General features: G+C 43.7%; 1 protein-coding gene across 2 annotated transcripts in view; it reads right to left on the reverse strand.

Annotated features, from left to right (window-relative positions):
* The window catches only part of TNS3 (tensin 3), a 557,580-nt gene that overhangs the window by 15,095 nt on the left and 524,343 nt on the right, over positions 1 to 18,142 (reverse strand). For both annotated transcript variants that reach the window (XM_073549862.1, XM_073549863.1), the window contains exons 29-31: positions 4,835 to 5,003; positions 4,308 to 4,376; positions 4,199 to 4,225 (exon numbers count right to left, since the gene is read on the reverse strand). In XM_073549862.1, the coding sequence (XP_073405963.1) occupies positions 4,199 to 4,225; positions 4,308 to 4,376; positions 4,835 to 5,003 (265 nt within the window). The remainder of the gene's footprint in view (positions 1 to 4,198; positions 4,226 to 4,307; positions 4,377 to 4,834; positions 5,004 to 18,142) is intronic.

Consider the following 18,142-nt stretch of genomic DNA (forward strand, 5'->3'; position numbering starts at 1 on the left):
AAAATTTTTTACTTTCACAAGGGTTACAGGAGAAATTGCACACAAATTTTGGGGTTCATTTTCTCCTCAGTACGCAGACATTCCATATGTGGGAGAAAACTACTATTTGGGTGCACAACAGGTCTCGGAAAAGATGCAGCACCGTTTGACTTTTTGAACAAAAAAATGGCTGGAATCAATAGCGGACACTATGTTGCGTTTGGAGAGCCCCTGATGTACCTAAACAGTGGAAACCCCCTACAAATGGTCCCATTTTGGAAACTACAACCCCCTCAAGGATTTTATCCAGGGGTATAGTGATGATTTTTAACCCAAAGATACTACACAGAATTTTATAACGTTAATTCGTCGTATGGACCTACAGTTGCGGCCAAAAGTATTGACACCCCTGCAATTCTGTCAGATAATACTCAGTTTCTTCCTGAAAATGATTGCAAACACAAATTCTTTGGTATTGTTATCTTCATTTAATTTGTCTTAAATGAAAAAACACAAAAGAGAATGAAGCAAAAAGCAAAACATTGATCATTTCACACAAAATTCCAAAAATGGGCCAGACAAAAGTATTGGCATCCTCAGCCTAATACTTGGTTGCACAACCTTTAGCCAAAATAACTGCGACCAACCGCTTCCGGTAACCATCAATGAGTTTCTTACAATGCTCTGCTGGAATTTTAGACCATTCTTCTTTGGCAAACTGCTCCAGGTCCCTGATATTTGAAGGGTGCCTTCTTCAAACTGCCATTTTTAGATCTCTCCACAGGTGTTCTATGAGATTCAGGTCTGGACTCATTGCTGGCCACCTTAGAAGTCTCCAGTGCTTTCTCTCAAACCATTTTCTAGTGCTTTTTGAAGTGTGTTTTGGGTCATTGACCTGCTGGAAGACCCATGATCTCTGAGGGAGACCCAGCTTTCTCACACTGGGCCCTACATTATGCTGCAAAATTTGATGGTAGTCTTCAGACTTCATAATGCCATGCACACGGTCAAGCAGTCCAGTGCCAGAGGCAGCAAAGCAACCCCAAAACATCAGGGAACCTCCGCCATGTTTGACTGTAGGGACCGTGTTCTTTTCTTTGAATGCCTCTTTTTTCTCCTGTAAACTCTATGTTGATGCCTTTGCCCAAAAAGCTCTACTTTTGTCTCATCTGACCAGAGAACATTCTTCCAAAATGTTTTAGGCTTTTTCAGGTAGGTTTTGGCCAACTCCAGCCTGGCTTTTTTTTATGTCTCGGGGTAAGAAGTGGGGTCTTCCTGGTTCTCCTACCATACAGTCCCTTTTCATTCAGACGCCGACGGATAGTAAGGGTTGACACTGTTGTACCCTCGGACTGCAGGGCAGCTTGAACTTGTTTGGATGTTAGTCGAGGTTCTTTATCCAACATCCGCACAATGTTGCGTAGAAATCTCTTGTCAATTTTTCTTTTCCATCCACATCTAGGGAGGTTAGCCACAGTGCCATGGGCTTTAAACTTCTTAATGACACTGCGCATGGTAGACACAGGAACATTCTGGTCTTTGGAGATGGACTTGTAGCCTTGAGATTGCTCATGCTTCCTCACAATTTGGTTTCTCAAGTCCTCAAGACAGTTCTTTGGTCTTCTTTCTTTTCTCCATGCTCAATGTGGTACACACAATTACACAGGACAGAGGTTGAGTCAACTTTAATCCATGTCAACTGGCTGCAAGTGTGATTTAGTTATTGCCAACATCTGTTAGGTGCCACAGGTAAGTTACAGGTGCTGTTAATTACACAAATTAGAGAAGCATCACATGATTTTTCGAACAGTGCCAATACTTTTGTCCACCCTCTTTTTTATGTTTGGTGTGGAATTATATCCAATTTGGCTTTAGGACAATTCTTTTTGTGTTTTATCATTTAAGACAAATTAAATGAAGATAATAATAACAAAGAATTTGTGTTTGCAATCATTTTCAGGAATAAACTGAGTATTATCTGACAGAATTGAAGGGGTGTCAATACTTTTGGCCACAACTGCAGGTCTTTATTCAACCTATGTAACTATGTATTGAATACGTCATCATTAGTGTTGAGCACAAGTGCAATACTAGTGTATAAGCCGAGATTTTCAGCCCATTTTTTTGGGCTGAAAGTCCCCCCTTCTCGGCTTATACACGAGTCATATACGTGGGGGTCAGCGGGGGAGGGGGAGCAGGGGTGTCAGAGATCATACTTAGCCCCCCCCCCGGCACGGTCTCTGCAGCAGCCCCGCTTCTCCACGGTCTCCCTTCCTGCCTTCAGCGGTCACGTGGTACCGCTCATTAAACTCATGAATATGTGCATATTCATGAGTGTAACGAGGGGTATCACATGACCGCTGAAGGCAGGAAGGGAGACTGTGGAGAAGTGGGGCTGCAGAGACCACACCAGGAGGGGGTAAGTATAGCGATATTTACCTGTCTGGGATCCATCGCTGCTCACCGCTGTCTGCTGCATCGTGTGTCAGTGATGTTTAGGCAGCAGAGGGCGCGGTGACGTGGTTAGTGCACGCTGTGCCCTCTGCTTGCTGAACAGTCACTGACAAAGGAAGCGACAGACAGCAGTGGGCAGCGATGGACCCCGGACAGGTGAATATCTCAGGTGCCGGGTCCTGAGCAGGAAAGGAGAGTATGACATTTTTTTTTTGCAGCAGCATATGGGGGCATATTCTATGGGGCAGCATATGGGGGCATAGTCTATGGGGCAGCATATGGGGGCATAGTCTATGGAGCAGCATATGGGGTCATATTATATGGAGCAGCATATGGGGGCATAGTCTATGGGGCAGCATAAGGGGGCATAGTCTATGGGGCCATAGTCTATGGGGCAGCATATGGGGGCATAGTCTATGGAGCAGCATATGGGGGCATATTCTATGTAGCAGCATATGGGGGCATATTCTATGGGGCAGCATATGGGGGCATAGTCTATGGGGCAGCATATGGGGGCATATTCTATGGAGCAGCATTTGGGGGCATAATCTATGGAGCAGCATATGGGGGCATAATCTATGGAGCATCTTATTGGGGCATAATCTATGGAGCATTTCATTGGGGCATAATCTATGGAGCATCTTATGGGGCATAATGTGTGGAGCATCTTATGGGGCATCTTATGGGGGCATAATCTATGGAGCATTTTATGGGGGAATAATCTATGGAGCATCTTATGGGGGCATAATCTATGGAGCATCTTATGGGGCCATAACCTTTATGCAGCATTATATGGGGCATATTATTCTATGGAGCATGTTATGGGTGTATTTTGTATGGAGCATCTTATGGGGCCCATCATGAACTTTATGGAGCATTATATGGGCCTCCTGATTCAATATGGATATTCAAAAACATTTAACCTACAGATGTCTCAATTAATTTTACTTTTATTGGTATCTATTTTTATTTTTGAAATTTACCAGTAGCTGCTGCATTTTCCACCCTAGGTTTATACGCGAGTCAATAAGTTTTCCCAGTTTCTTGTGGCAAAATTGGGGGTGGGGGTCGGCTTATACACGAGTATACAAGGTATATTGGTTTTTTTTTGTTAACTCATTAATAAATAGTTAGTACTATTTGCACAAAACTATGTAGAATGCCAGTGTAATATTGAGATTTATAATAAACTACGAAGGAAAAAAATAAACCTCAAATTATTATATAGTTCAGTCTCTCCTCACAAGATCAGTATGATAGCCATTTCACATCTTACATGAAGGGCACCTATTTCTCAAATTTATGTTACATATTTCTTAGGACCCACTCTTTTTTACCTTTGTATAATGAGCATCACCAATTAAACCAGGGCAGTCATAGTGACGTGTGTGCTGGAGGGTATAGTACTGATCTTAATCTATATACGAGAACTCTCTGCAGTCACATGCTCATTCTATTGTGCCTTTCACTATGATTGTGCACCATTCCATTAAAAACACATTACAAATTTGGTGATGATGAAGGAGAGCACAGGCTGGCAGTCTGAAAACAAGATGCAGACTATTAATTTCTTTTGTAACCATGAACCTGGTGGACCTTTTAGCCCTGAAAAAAGATGTAAAGGTCTCCAGCATTACAGAAACCTACAAATATTCTACCTTACACAATGTACTAGTGAGAGATGCTCAGGGTCAAATGTTCTCCTTTTGTTTAACACGCCAAAAACATAACTATACATGTACATCTTATTGCACATTTTACTCACTTTGCTGAAAGTCCATCTCTTGTCCATCTTAGTGAGAAAAAAAAAAAATTAAATTAAAGTCTTTGAGTACAAGTAAGTAACATATTTTAAAAAGCCTTCTTATTCTTACTTTCTGTCTTGTGAATCGAGAGCACAGAATATGACAGTATTTACTGGATAGTGTCTTCGGAAAAATAGTCTGTCAGAAAAATGTGGTAAAAAACAAGATGTTACAAATAAAGTACAGTACACTGACCTACACCGAGTTTTACATTCTCCAAAACTTTTTAACAGATTAATAGCTTTATATTTAATGAACAGGTAATTATTTTTTGTCAATAATCATATGATTTGCGTCCAGTATTCTACTGGGTACATATGGCTTTTTTTTGTCATTTTCATCCAAATACGACTTGCAATTAGTTCATATAGTGGCCTCAAGAGGGCAGCAAATAAATAAGCTACCAAATAAATGGCTACTCTTAATAAAAAGTAGACTGCATCATGCCATGGCAGTATATTATTCATTCTTCACAGTAGGTAGCAGAGCTAGAAATTTGGAACAACCTGACCTACATCACAATAAACAACGGTACAGTTCCTTTAAGGATAATCATAATAACAGTAAACAAAAAAACAAGAGAATTGATTTCTTACTTCCGCTGATTGTCTGTTAGAGTGATTCCTTGAGCGGACACTTTGAAGTGCACCACAGTGGAAATAGGAGGGGGTTCTTGAATCTGCGTTATACTCAATGCTTTCTGCACAGCTTGATATCCTGTAAGTGACTCCATGTCCACTGAATTCAGATACCAAACATTGCAAGCTGGAAAGTGATAAATATAAAATATAATAAAATATCAGTAACGAGTCTACAACACACCACTTCTGCAAAATAACCCTAGTCGAAACACACATACAGCGGGTGAACATGTCACCAATTTTCTAAGTAAATCTGTTTCTAAAGCTGCTACGGACATGAAATTCTCACCAGATTTTGGTAACAACCCATCCAATCCAGACAGCCAAAGAAATCAAACCATAGATGTTGATAATGATGTGTAATAATGAGAAATGACACCGGGAAAAAGTATTGAACACGCTTACTCTGAAATAGTTACAAAAACGACTAGGAACTGGGCTCCTGGCCATCCCTGTGGCTCAATTACTAGGCTTATAAAAAAAAAAAGGCAGAATAAATGTGTTTGTTAGTACTAGTAAATTGAAAGGATTTGCATCTACTGTGAGAACGCCATGTGTTACATCTGTTATACGGATTGCACTGTTTGGTCTCCATCATCTTACACCTTGTATTTTCACAATAAAGCTCAGTTTCGGACTAATTCTAAGAACCTTAGCTTAACAACCAAATACATTTGCTAGGTGGACCCTGCTACCTCTAACAGTCTATGATGAAATGTTAAAAAGATTCATAGCTTTCATTGCAGTACTCTTAATTTATTTCTTTAGGACAGTTTGATATATCTGAATTTAGAAGTCTGAATACAGACTTACCGGGGGTTTCCGGACCTGAACTTAAGTCTCATAGGTACACATTTGTCAATAACGAAACTGCAACACCGAGATGGATGAGTTTTGAAATTATGGAATTTTAAGGATTGATAGCCATTTTAAGTATACCCAGGTGATGAAAAAGTGAAAATAATATTTTCAAATCATCTGCATTTATTTAGTATCAAGTTTGAGCTTCATTTCATTCCAGATACACCAAGATCTGTATTATATTGATTTAGCCGTGGAATCAGTGAAATACCATTTCTTTAACCCCTTCACGACCTTTGACGCCACGTAGGCGTCATGAAAAGTCGTGCCAAAACGACCCATGACGCCTATGTGGCGTCATGAATTGATTGCCCCCCTGCGGGTCGGGTGACCGGGGTCACTGAAAGGTCACCCAACCCGCACACAGAGAACACCTTAGAGTTAACCACAGGGGGCGTGGCTTGGCCCACACATGCCTACGATCACTCTGATTGGCTGTTAAAAGTGAAACTGCCAATCAGAGCGATTGTAATATTTCATCAATGAAATTTGATGAAATATTACAAATCCAGCCATCGCCGATGCTGAAATAGCATCGGAGAGAAACCAGAGGAAAAATAATCCTTAAAAATTAACTTTTAATTGAATCACTAAAAAACCTATAAAGGTACAATTACCAAGATACACAGGGGGTCAAGCATATAAGTCAAACTTGGACGTTCTAATTAATTCACAGAATGAGGGGCAAAAAAGCTACATCGCCCTAGTACGCCCTAATAAAGCCCTTCCTGACTGCGGAGGTTGGCACCCTAGTTGTAGACGATATGGCGCCCCCGCTCAACGTCGGCGTCCCTAATAACGCCCTAGACCTCCCTATGTATACAAAAATTGGGGACATAAAAAAAAAAAATCACACACTCACACCCATAATACCGAAAATTGGAAAAAAGTGAGGAGACAATTAGTCTCGTTCAAAAAAGTGCTTAGTGCTGTAAACTTATCTCGTAGTAAGCACACTGCAAACTTGCAGTCTAAAAGGTCTTTTACATGAAAATATTTCAAAAACTGGGTTTTCTGCAGGTTAAAAATAGGACTTATCTCATAGTCAAAAAATGCTAGCCTGCAATAATAAACTCTAATATAGGGAATGTACAAGAAAAACATCTACAGAGAGATAAATATCTAAAGTCAACAGTGTACAAAAAATACAAATAATAGTCCACAATTCAGGACCAGCACGAATAATATTGTAGACACTGCACAATAATAGCAGCCAATTAGGCTATGTGCCCACGTTGCGTGTTAAAACGCACACTGAAAACCGGACTTCCTTCCCAGCATCGCTTGGAAAGTGATTGACAGGTTGGTCACACTCGTCAAACATAGTGTTTGACAAGTGTGAGCAGCTTTTTACTATTGAGGCCGCCTATGCAGCATCAATAGTAAAAGATAAAATGTTAAATATGATAAAAAAATAAAAAATCGGGGTATATTTACCTTCCGACGTCCCGCGTTGCCATCCCGGGCCTCAGCGTTCCCAGTAATGCCTTGCGAGACCTGTGATGACGTTGGTCTCGCGTTACTATAGCGATCTCGCGAGACCGCTAGAGTCACGCGAGACTACGTCATCACAGGACCTTGCCGCAAGGCATTACTGGGAACGCTGAGGCCCGGGAATGCAGCGCGGGACGTCAGAAGGTAAATATACCCCGATTTTTTATTTTTTATTCTTTTTTTTTTTTACAGGGGAATGGTACCCAGGGCCTGGAGGACAGTCTCCTCTCCTCCACACCGTGGGTACCAACCGCACATGAGAGGCTTAACTTCCCGCATGGTGGGCATAGCCACATGCGGGAAGTAAGTGATTCTCATGCATTCCTATGGGTGCGGAATCGCGGCAATTCTTTGCGATTCCGCACAAAAGAATGATCATGCTGTGATTTTTTCCGCGATGCGTTTCCGCCGCGGAAAAAAGCGCAGCATTAGCACAGCATGTGCGGAATGCCATAGGAATGCATGGGGTGCATTCTGTACAACGATTTTTAAACGTTTTTGCGCCGAAAATCGTGGCAAAAACGCTTAAAAATCGCATCGTGGGCACACAGCCTTAGTTTCTGTCAAGCAGCTGTTTGCACATGCACAGGGTTTAATGAGGTTCAGTCCACCTCATCCAGCATACATATAATAATGGTGTAACCAATAATGTAGCAGCAATACAAAGCAATCCTTCATGAGGTTATAAAATCACATCCCCTCAGAACTTCTTAATTTTTCATGTGGCAAGCAAAAAATAGCACAATGCAATGACCCTTTCCAAACAGTCAGCAAATTATAAAGCTGAATTGTGCTGAAAATATTCCCCCTAGAAATGCTGGAGATCATGAAAATTCATGTAAAAAATAACACAGCCGTATTTAGTGGTTCATAGATCAAAGATATCCACTTTTCAAAGGGTTAACGTTGTTCATTGAAAAAAATACCACATGAAACTCTGTCTAAAGCAGAATGTGCAGTGCATACTTCTCAGCCGTCAATGCAGACACAAGCCCTGGTTCCCCATGTGGCAGGAAAGAAATAGCATAGTACGATTGTCCTTTTTAGGAAACCCATATGTTAGATAAACAGAAAAAGCTAACAACATTCCTCATAATGGTGCGAGAGACCATAAAGATTCAAGTGTAAAATGACACAGCAATGCTCATCAGTTCACCAGTCATGGGTATTGAGGAGTTAACATTGTTCATTACAAAAAATGCCACATGAGGTAAATCAACAGCAATATGTGCAGCGTATACTTATTGGCCATGATGCAGAAAGAAACCCGACGCGTTTCCCCCTCTGCGTTAATGAGGGTTCATTAGGGGTTAGGAAATGGGGACCCAATATCCCCGGCCGTAGTGGCAATGCAGTGTGCGGCTTACTCCGGGCGCTCAGACCGCCGTCATTTAAAGATTCAGCGTAGATGTACTAACGCCCACTTCCGGTGTGCAGTAATCCAATGTGATGTCCATTTGCCACGCAAACTGCGTTCCTCCAACCGGAATAAAGTAATCAGGAGGCGGGGCACTGAGTATTATGTAGTCTCACACACAGCCATGTGTCTCAGTGGATTACATTCACATAATACTGCGCGCTGAAACCACTTCTAAGTAAGGTGATTCTAAGCATAAGGGAAGGGCGGTGAGCATCACCATGTCCAGCTTGTAGACACGTAATCTAAGGGTATTAATCCACCCAGTACTCTGCGCTTCTCATGTATAAAGCGGTTCCACATATAATCTATCTTAAGCTCAGGTGTATACAAGACAAACATGCAGACGCTTCTAATACTGAAATAGCATCGGGCATGGCTGGAGACACTGAACCGACCCCCCCCCCAACTGACTGACAGTGCCGATCGGCCGCCGCCACCATCTGACAGCGCCGATCGGCAGCCGCTGTCAAAATCTGCTCCCCCCGCCTTCCCTCCGGTCCCCCCGCCCTCCGATCACCCCCTTTCACCCTGCACAGTGGCTCGGAAGTCCCTCTGGCCGTCCCGGTTTGCAGCCATCCCAGATGATGGGCGCCGCCATCTTGGAAAATGGCGGGCGCATACGCAGTGCGCCCGCCGGGAATCTGCGACCTGCAGATTCATTCATTTATTTTGATCACTTTCGCAGTGATCAAAATAAAAAAAAGTAAATCACCGCCCCCCTTATTACCCCCATAGGTAGGGACATATAATAAAATAAAGAAAATATTTTTATTTTTCCATTAGGGTTAGGGCTAGGGTTGGAATTAGGGTTAGGCTTAGAATTAGGGTTAGGGTTGGAATTACGGTTAGGGTTGGAATTACGGTTAGGGTTGGAATTACGGTTGGTATTAGGGTTAGGGGTGGGTTGGGATTTAGGCGTGGGTTGGGATTAGGGTTAGGGGTAGGTTGGGATTACGGTTAGGCTTGTGGTTAGGGTTAGAGTTGGGATTAGGGTTGTGGTTAGGGTTGGGATTAGGGTTAGGGGTGTGTTGGGGTTAGGGTTGGAGATAGAATTGAGGGGTTTCCACTGTTTAGGCACATCACGGGGTCTCCAAACACGACATGGCGCCACCATTTATTCCAGCCAATTTTGCATTCAAAAAGTTAAACAGTGCTCCCTCCAATTCAAGCCCCGACGTGCGCCCAAACAGTGGTTTACCCCCACATATGGGGTATCAGTTCACTCAGGAAAAATTGCACAACAAATTTGGGGGTCCAAATTTATCCTGTTACCCTTGTGAAAATAAAAAATTGTAGGCTTAATATAATTTTTTGAGGAAAAATTTTTTATTTTTATTTTCACGGCTCTGCTTTATAAAGTTCTGTGAAGCACTTGGGGGTTCAAAGTGCTCACCACACATTTAGATTAGTTCCTTGGGTGGTCTAGTTTCCAAAATGGGGTCACTTGAGGGTGTATTACACTGTTTAGGTACATCAGGGGCTCTGCAAACGTAACATGACACCCGCAGACTATTCCATCAAGTCGGCATTTCAAAACGTCACTACTTCCCTTCCAAGCCCCAACGTGTGCCCAAACAGTGGTCCCCCCACATATGGGGTACCAGCATACTCAGGACAAACTGGACAACAACTTTTGGGGTCCAAATTTATCCTGTTACCCTTGTGAAAATAAAAAATAGTGGGCTAAAAATCATTTTTTGAGGAGAAAAAAATATTTTTATTTTCACGGCTGTGCGTTATAAACTTCTGTGAATCACCTGGGGGTTCAATGTGCTCACTATGCATCTAGATAAGTTCCATAGGGGGTCTAGTTTCCAAAATGGGGTCATTTGTGGGGGAGCTCCAAAGTTTAGGCTCACAGGGGCTCTCCAAACACGACATGGTGTCCGCTAATGATTGGAGCTAATTTTCCATTCAAAAAGTCAAATGACGCTCCTTCCCTTCTGAGCCCTGCCATGCGCCCAAACAGCGGTTCCCCCCCACATATGGGGTACCAGCATACTCCGGACAAACTGGACAACAACTTTTGGGGTCCAACTTATCCTGTTACCATTGTGAAAATAAAAAATAGCCGGCTAAAAAAAAATCATTTTTGAGGAAAAAAAAATATTTTTTATTTTCACGGCTCTGCGTTATAAACTTTTGTGAAGCACTTGAGGGTTCAAAGTGCTCACTATGCATCTAGATAAGTTCCTCAGGGGGTCTAGTTTCCAAAATTGGGTCACTTGTGGGGGAGGTCCAATGTTTAGGCACACAGGGGCTCTCCAAACGTGACATGGTGTCTGCTAACGATTGGAGCTAATTTTCCATTCAAAAAGTCATATGGCGCTCCTTCCCTTCCGGGTCCTGCCGTGCGCTGTTGTGAGTTCATTTTCCCCCTTCACCATTGAGGTCTGATGAACTCCCTCTTCTGGTGAAGGAAGGTAGTGAGGCTGATTACCAAGCACCTGGGCAGGATGATGATGACTGGGTGACGGGAATTACTGACTGGATATAAAGCAGCCGACGCCCTTCTGCCTTGCTGGTGATCTCTCTGAGGGATTCTAGGAGACCAGTCTGATTCCTGCTCCTCAAAAGCTAAGTTTTCTGCTCTACTTTTTGCATTTGTGTTTTGGTTTTGTTTTGCATTGTTTTCCTTGATTTCTGCCATTCCCTGCTGGGGTGAGCTGAATTCCTTTTTGCTCTGTCTTCAGAAAATACCTGAGTACTGATATAGTCTTTTTGAATAAAAAACAAATCTGAACTGAGAAAAGTAAGTTAATGTGTATGCACAATGTAAGTGCATATTAACACATGACCATTAACCAGAGAAAACAAAAAGCAAAAAACACAAATATCCTGAACTAAAAAGTAAAAAATATATACTGCAAATAATGCATAAAGGTAATAATAATAATAATAAGGGTATTTAGTAAACATAATTTTGATCAAAATAATGTACAAGCCATCCCGCCACGTCACGGCAACCCTTGAGGGACAGTCCCTACTCTAGTATTTAAAACCTTTTCACTTGCCAAGTGGCGTGAATGTGAATAAGGGTCGAGCGGCTGAACCACTAGTAACAGCTTAGGCCAGACTGGATGGCTTTCCCAGCTCAGAAAGAGGGCGGTCACACCCATATATGCACTGAATGCACAATGAAATGAATAAAAAACAATTCTGAACTGAGAAAAGTAAGTTAATGTGTATGCACAATGTAAGTGCATATTAACACATGACCATTAACCAGAGAAAACAAAAAGCAAAAAACACAAATATCCTGAACTAAAAAGTAAAAAATATATACTGCAAATAATGCATAAAGGTAATAATAATAATAAGGGTATTTAGTAAACATAATTTTGATCAAAATAATGAACAAGCCATCCCGCCACGTCACGGCAACCCTTGCCTTTCTGAGCTGGGAAAGCCATCCAGTCTGGCCTAAGCTGTTACTAGTGGTTCAGCCGCTCGACCCTTATTCACATTCACGCCACTTGGCAAGTGAAAAGGTTTTAAATACTAGAGTAGGGACTGTCCCACAAGGGTTGCCGTGACGTGGCGGGATGGCTTGTACATTATTTTGATCAAAATTATGTTTACTAAATACCCTTATTATTATTATTACCTTTATGCATTATTTGCAGTATATATTTTTTACTTTTTAGTTCAGGATATTTGTGTTTTTTGCTTTTTGTTTTCTATAGTCTTTTTGAAGCCTAGCGTCTTCAGGGCTTTTTTCCCTATCAGCTGTTGGCTCTTGTTTTGATAGGGTTTTGGCAGATTACAGACAGCAGCTTTTCTATCCTGTCCTATCTAGTTAGCTTGGGCCCCATCATTTGCTCAGCCTCTCTCTCTATCTGTGCGAGTGTTTTTTCATCTTGCTTCACCGTCATTATATGTTGGGGGCTGCCTATTGCTTTGGGGTCTGCTCTGGGGCAGTTAAGATTTCCCTTTCTGTCTTTAGGCTATGTAGTTCTCTGGCTGTGATCGAGGGGTCTAGGGCACCGTAGGAACCCCCCCACGGCTACTGCTAGTTGTTGTTGATAGGTTCAGGGGTCTGTAATCCGATAGCTGCCAACTTCTCTGGTTTTCTGGACTTAGCTAGTATTTCTGTTTTTGCCTCCTACGGTGACTCATTCATAACAGTGCGCCCAAACAGTGGTTTATGACCACATATGAGGTATTGGTGTGCTCAGGAGAAATTGCCCAACAAATTTTAGGATCCATTTTATCCTGTTGCCCATGTGAAAATGAAAAAACTGAGGCTAAATAAAATTTATGTAAAAAAAAAGCCGGATTACTTACCGGTAATGCTCTTTTAATGAGTCCACGACAGCACCCACTGGAGGTATCGGATCCGCCCATTTGGAACAGGAAACCCTACAGGAAAGATAAAAGGGGCGCTCCGCTTTTCCTCCTCAGTTTTTCGTTTCAGAGTACCAGAGGGACCGCCAAGGATTAGGCAATGTTCTCTTATTTTAACATCTTTCTTATCCATTATTTGGTTAATATACTTTAACTATTGATATCCTTAGGGGGGGAAGTGAACGGGTGCTGTCGTGGACTCATTAAAAGAGCATTACCGGTAAGTAATCCGGCTTTTTACTCTTCGCCACGACAGCACCCACTGGAGAGATTCCAGAGACCATCACCTGGGTGGGACCACCGTGCCAAGGATAGTCCTGCCAAAGCTTAAGTCAGAGGTTGATGAAAGATCAAGTCTGTAGTGGTTATAGAAGGTAGAAGGGGATGACCAAACTGCCGCCTTACATATAGTTTCAATCGGAACATCTCCCTTTTCCGCCCAAGAGGTTGCCATTGCCCTGGTGGAATGCGCCCTGATGTTCCCTGGAGGATCTTCGTTTTTTGCGGAGTAGGCTAAACGAATGGCCTCTCTGATCCACCGGGAAATGGTGCTCTTCGTGACTCCATACCCCTTCTTACAGCCCTGAAATGAAACAAATAGTGCCCTACTCTGCCTCCAACTGTTGGACCTCTCAATACATTTCAGGACAGTTCTTTTGACGTCCAGAGTATGGAACTTCTGCTCTTCCGGAGTAGAGGGATTTTTATAGAAGGTTGGGAGGAGTATCTCCTGAGATCTATGGTATTTTGTTGCCACTTTTGGCAGGTAGGCAGGGTCTGGTTTTAATACCAATCTGTCTTGGTATTCTTGGAAAAAAGGTGGATCTATTGACAAGGCCTGGATATCACCCACTCTTCTAGCTGAGGTCAGTGATACTAAGAGGGCCATTTTAAGTGCTAAGTATTTGAAGGGTATTGTGTCGATCGGCTCAAAGGGGTCTACCGTTAGGGCGTCTAAGACCAGATTTAGATCCCATGTAGGGACGGAGGGTATGTGGATTGGAGCTATTCGTTCACATGCTGTAATGAAACGAGTTATCCACTTGTTGCCTGCTATATTATGGCCATATAGTGCTCCTAATGCCGATATTTGTACTCTCAGTGTATTTACTGCTAAGCCTAAGTCTTTCCCCTTCTGCAGAAATTCCAAGATTGGGATTATCGGAACTTCTGCTGTATGAGGTACTGTATGGAATTGAAGAAATTTTTTCCATATTCTAGTGTAAATTTGGGTTGTGGACTGTTTTCTACTTTGTAGTAGTGTAGTAATTAAGGACTCCGAGAATCCTCTTGTCCTCAATAACTGCCTCTCAAATTCCACGCCGTCAAGTGCAAGCTGAGCACTTGAGGGTGGAAAAAGGGGCCTTGGGAGAGTAGATTGGCAGTCGGAAGGATCCAAGGATCTGTTATTGACATAATCTGCAGCCACGAAAACCACGGTCTTTTTGGCCAGAACGGTGCTATTAAGATTATTCTTGCTTTGTCGTCTCTGATCTTCCGAATTACTTGAGGTAGGAGGATCAATGGAGGGAACGCATACGCCAGGTTGAAATTCCATGGAGTCAGAAAGGCGTCCAGTATGTTTGGGTGATCTGACGGAGATAGGGAGGCAAATGTTTTTATCTGCCTGTTCTCCTTTGTGGCGAAAAGGTCCACCTCGGGTTGTCCCCTATGTCCCTGAAGACCTTCCGATTGAGGCACCACTCTCCTTGTCGTAGAGTGTGTCGGCTTAGGAAGTCTGCCTTTTGATTGCTCTCGCCTCTGATATGAAGGGCCGAGAGGGACAAAAAATAGTTTTCTGCTAAGTTTAAAATTCTTGACGCTGAAGACATCAGAGTCTCTGATCGAGTTCCTCCTTGTCTGTTTATATATGCCACTGTGGTGGTGTTGTCCGACAGGATCCTTACATGCTTCTGTTGGAGCTGCGGAAGGAAGTTGTATAGAGCATAGAACACTGCAGTCAGTTCTTTTAAATTAGATGAGTAATCGCATTCCTCTTTACTCCACCTTCCCTGACGAAACCCATTCTCCATGTGGGCTCCCCAGCCCTGGGGACTGGCATCGGTGGTTACGATACAGGATGGAACTATAACCCATGGAACTCCTGAACATAAATGGTTATCGTCTAACCACCACTCTAGGGAAGTCAAGACTTCTTGTGACAGGGTTATTTTGCTCTGCAAATGACCACTATGTCGCTTATCCTCTTGGAGGATCTGGTGTTGTAGCGTACGGACATGGTACTGGGCCCACCGGACTGCCGGGGTGCAAGAATTTAGTGATCCTAATAGTGACATTGCTTCTCTCAAGGATACACGTGGTTTATCTATAGCTGCTTGTATTTTTTGTTTTGTGAGGGTGATTTTTACCTGAGGTAGTAGACATCTCTGGGTCAAGGAATCTAGATGAAATCCCAGAAATGTCTGGAGAGATTGCGGATCGAGTCTGGACATTTGGATATTGATGATCCAGCCAAGGCTCTGAAAAGAGGAGATTGCGTCAGTTACGCGTTCAGTACATTGTTTGACTGAATTCCCAATTATTAGGAAGTCGTCTAGATATGGCACAATTAGTGTGTCTTTTTGGCGAAGGTAGGCCATCACTTCTGCCATCACCTTGGTAAATATTCTTGGTGCCGTGGAAAGCCCAAAGGGCATTGCCGCGTATTGGAAATGACGAATCCTTCCCTCGACTTCCACTGCGACTCTTAGGTATTTCTGGAATCTGTTGTGTATAGGGAGATGATAATAAGCATCTTTTAAATCAATCCCTGCCATTACGCAATTTGGGAAAAGAAGCTTTATAGTGGATCTAATTGATTCCATTTTGAAATTATAATTTTTTATAAATGAATTTAGCTTCTTTAAATTAATAATGGTTCTAAACGTACCGTCTGGTTTAGGCACCAAAAACAGGGGAGAGTAAAAACCTCTACCCTGTTGTTCCTCAGGGACGTCAACTAAAACTTTTTTAGCTAGTAGGACTCGAATCTCGTCTTCGAGAGCCTTTTGCTGAAGTGAGGAATTAAGGCGAGTTATAACAAAGAACTCATAGGGGATCCGAAGGAATTCAATCTTTATTCCTTCCTTGATTATGTTCAAAATCCATGGGTTTAACGTAATTTGTTCCCACTTGGTAAAAAAAATTTTTAATCTACCCCCAACTGGTGGGTCTAAACTCTTAATTTTTATCTCTCCTATATGTTGGCCCTCTGAAGATGGTACCCTTCTGCTTTTCGTCTTTCGTGGCCCATCTGTTCGTTCTGTCCGATTGCCTTCTTCTCCCGAATGGCCGTCTTTTAAAGGTTTTCCTATAAAACGGAATGGGAGAATCAGTGAAGGCCTTTTTCCTTTCTTTTGCCTTGGCGAGAATTTCGTCTAAGGCTTTTCCAAAGAGGAACTCACCCTCGCATGGGGTTGCACTAATTTTGGATTTTGATTGTGCATCCCCTTTCCAGCTCTTTATCCACAGCGCGCGTCTGGCGTTATTCACCAGGGCTGCCGACCTCGCTGCCAGTCTTAGGGTGTCCGCTGAAGCGTCTGCCATAAAGGCAGCTGCACCTCTTATCAACGGGATGGCTGCACGCAGTTTCTCCCTTGACACTCTTTGCTCAATCTGCTGGTCTAATTGATCTAGCCATACCAGCATTGATCTAGCAGTACATGTGCTGGCTATTGCGGGTTTGAATACTCCGGTGGTGGATTCCCAGGACCTTTTGAGCGAAGATTCAGCCTTTCAGTCTAATGGGTCTGCTAACAATCCTGCGTCCTCGACCGGGATCGAGGTCTGTTTGGAAGTGGAGGATATGACGGCATCCACCTTTGGTACTTTAGTCCATTTTAATAGATCTTCATCAGTGAACGGGTATTTCCGTTTTGAAGCTGATGGGAGAAAACCCCTCTGGTCGTGTTTCTCCCACTCTCTTTTGATGAGGTCCTTAATTGCCGGTATCACCGGAAATGATCTCCTCTTTTTCTCTGCCAATCCCGCAAACATAATGTCCTGCGCGGTTTGGGCTCCCCTTTCTTCTTCACATCCCATAGCATTTCTAACCGCTTTTACAAGGTTATCTACGCTGTCCAGTGGAAAACATGCGCGTCCTTCCATCTCCGAGGATGACGATGAGGACGTGGATGCGGAGCCTGAGTTTAACTCCTGTTCTTCCTCTGACTCTGAACTAACAATGACCTGTTTCTTATGACTGGACTCTGCGGGAGTGCTGGCGCGGTTGATGGCTTGTATTTCCTCCCTAATTATGGCTCGGATATCTTTGGAAGATATCGTCGACCCCTGCCTGGTCTCTTTCGTGCATTGTTTGCAGAGTTTTTTGGGGTAGGAGTCAGGGAGAGGATCTGAACATAATGCGCATTCTTTATGTTTAGTTTTTTCTTTGACTGAAGTGAGAGGTCAAAGGTAAAGAGAGAGGGGGGGGAGGGAGGAGGTTAGCTTAATAGGTAGAGTATATACTTTGCAACCTCACCCAGTGAAGCTTAATACCGGGTCGGATGGCTGAGACGGTCTGGATCGGGTTTCTGCTGCCTCGCTCCTGCGGGCAGTCTCTGTCCTGGCGCTGCGGTCCCTGGTGGAGTTGCCCCCAGCTGAATCCCCTGCTGGGATTTGCGACTCTGCGGGGGACTACATGGTTCCAACGATGCAGCGCTGTTTTATCTTTCTTCTTGTCGTGCCCCCGGAAGTCGCCCTGTCACAGGGCGCATGCGCCGCGTCATCGCCATCCTACCCCGGAAGTTCAACCATTACTTCCGGGGTATAGGAGCGTCGGGTGCCGGCCGGCTTCCGCGCCACCGCTACTCGCTCGCGCGCTCATGGCCTCACCTCCACGCTATATCCCCACCGATTGGGGGGGGGATCCCCCGGATGCCGGACCGGCCCGGCCCGCTCCCTGGTAAGACCGGGCGGCCCTCCCCGGACCCGGTCATTACCACTATGCCACCAGACGAGGGGGGAGCCGTCAAACGGAATCTCCCCCGACGCTGCTTCCGGACCGCAGCCCCTGCCGTTCCTGAGGAGACCGCACAGGCGGATGCATGGCCCGGGTAAGATCCTGCAGGATCCTGCTCCATTTGGAACAGGAAACCAAAACTGAGGAGGAAAGGCGGACCGCCCCTTTTATCTTTCCTGTA

The sequence above is a fragment of the Dendrobates tinctorius genome, unplaced genomic scaffold (assembly GCF_039654945.1).
Source record: "Dendrobates tinctorius isolate UK_male_01 unplaced genomic scaffold, ASM3965494v1 ptg000162l, whole genome shotgun sequence".
Lineage (NCBI taxonomy): Eukaryota > Metazoa > Chordata > Amphibia > Anura > Dendrobatidae > Dendrobates > Dendrobates tinctorius.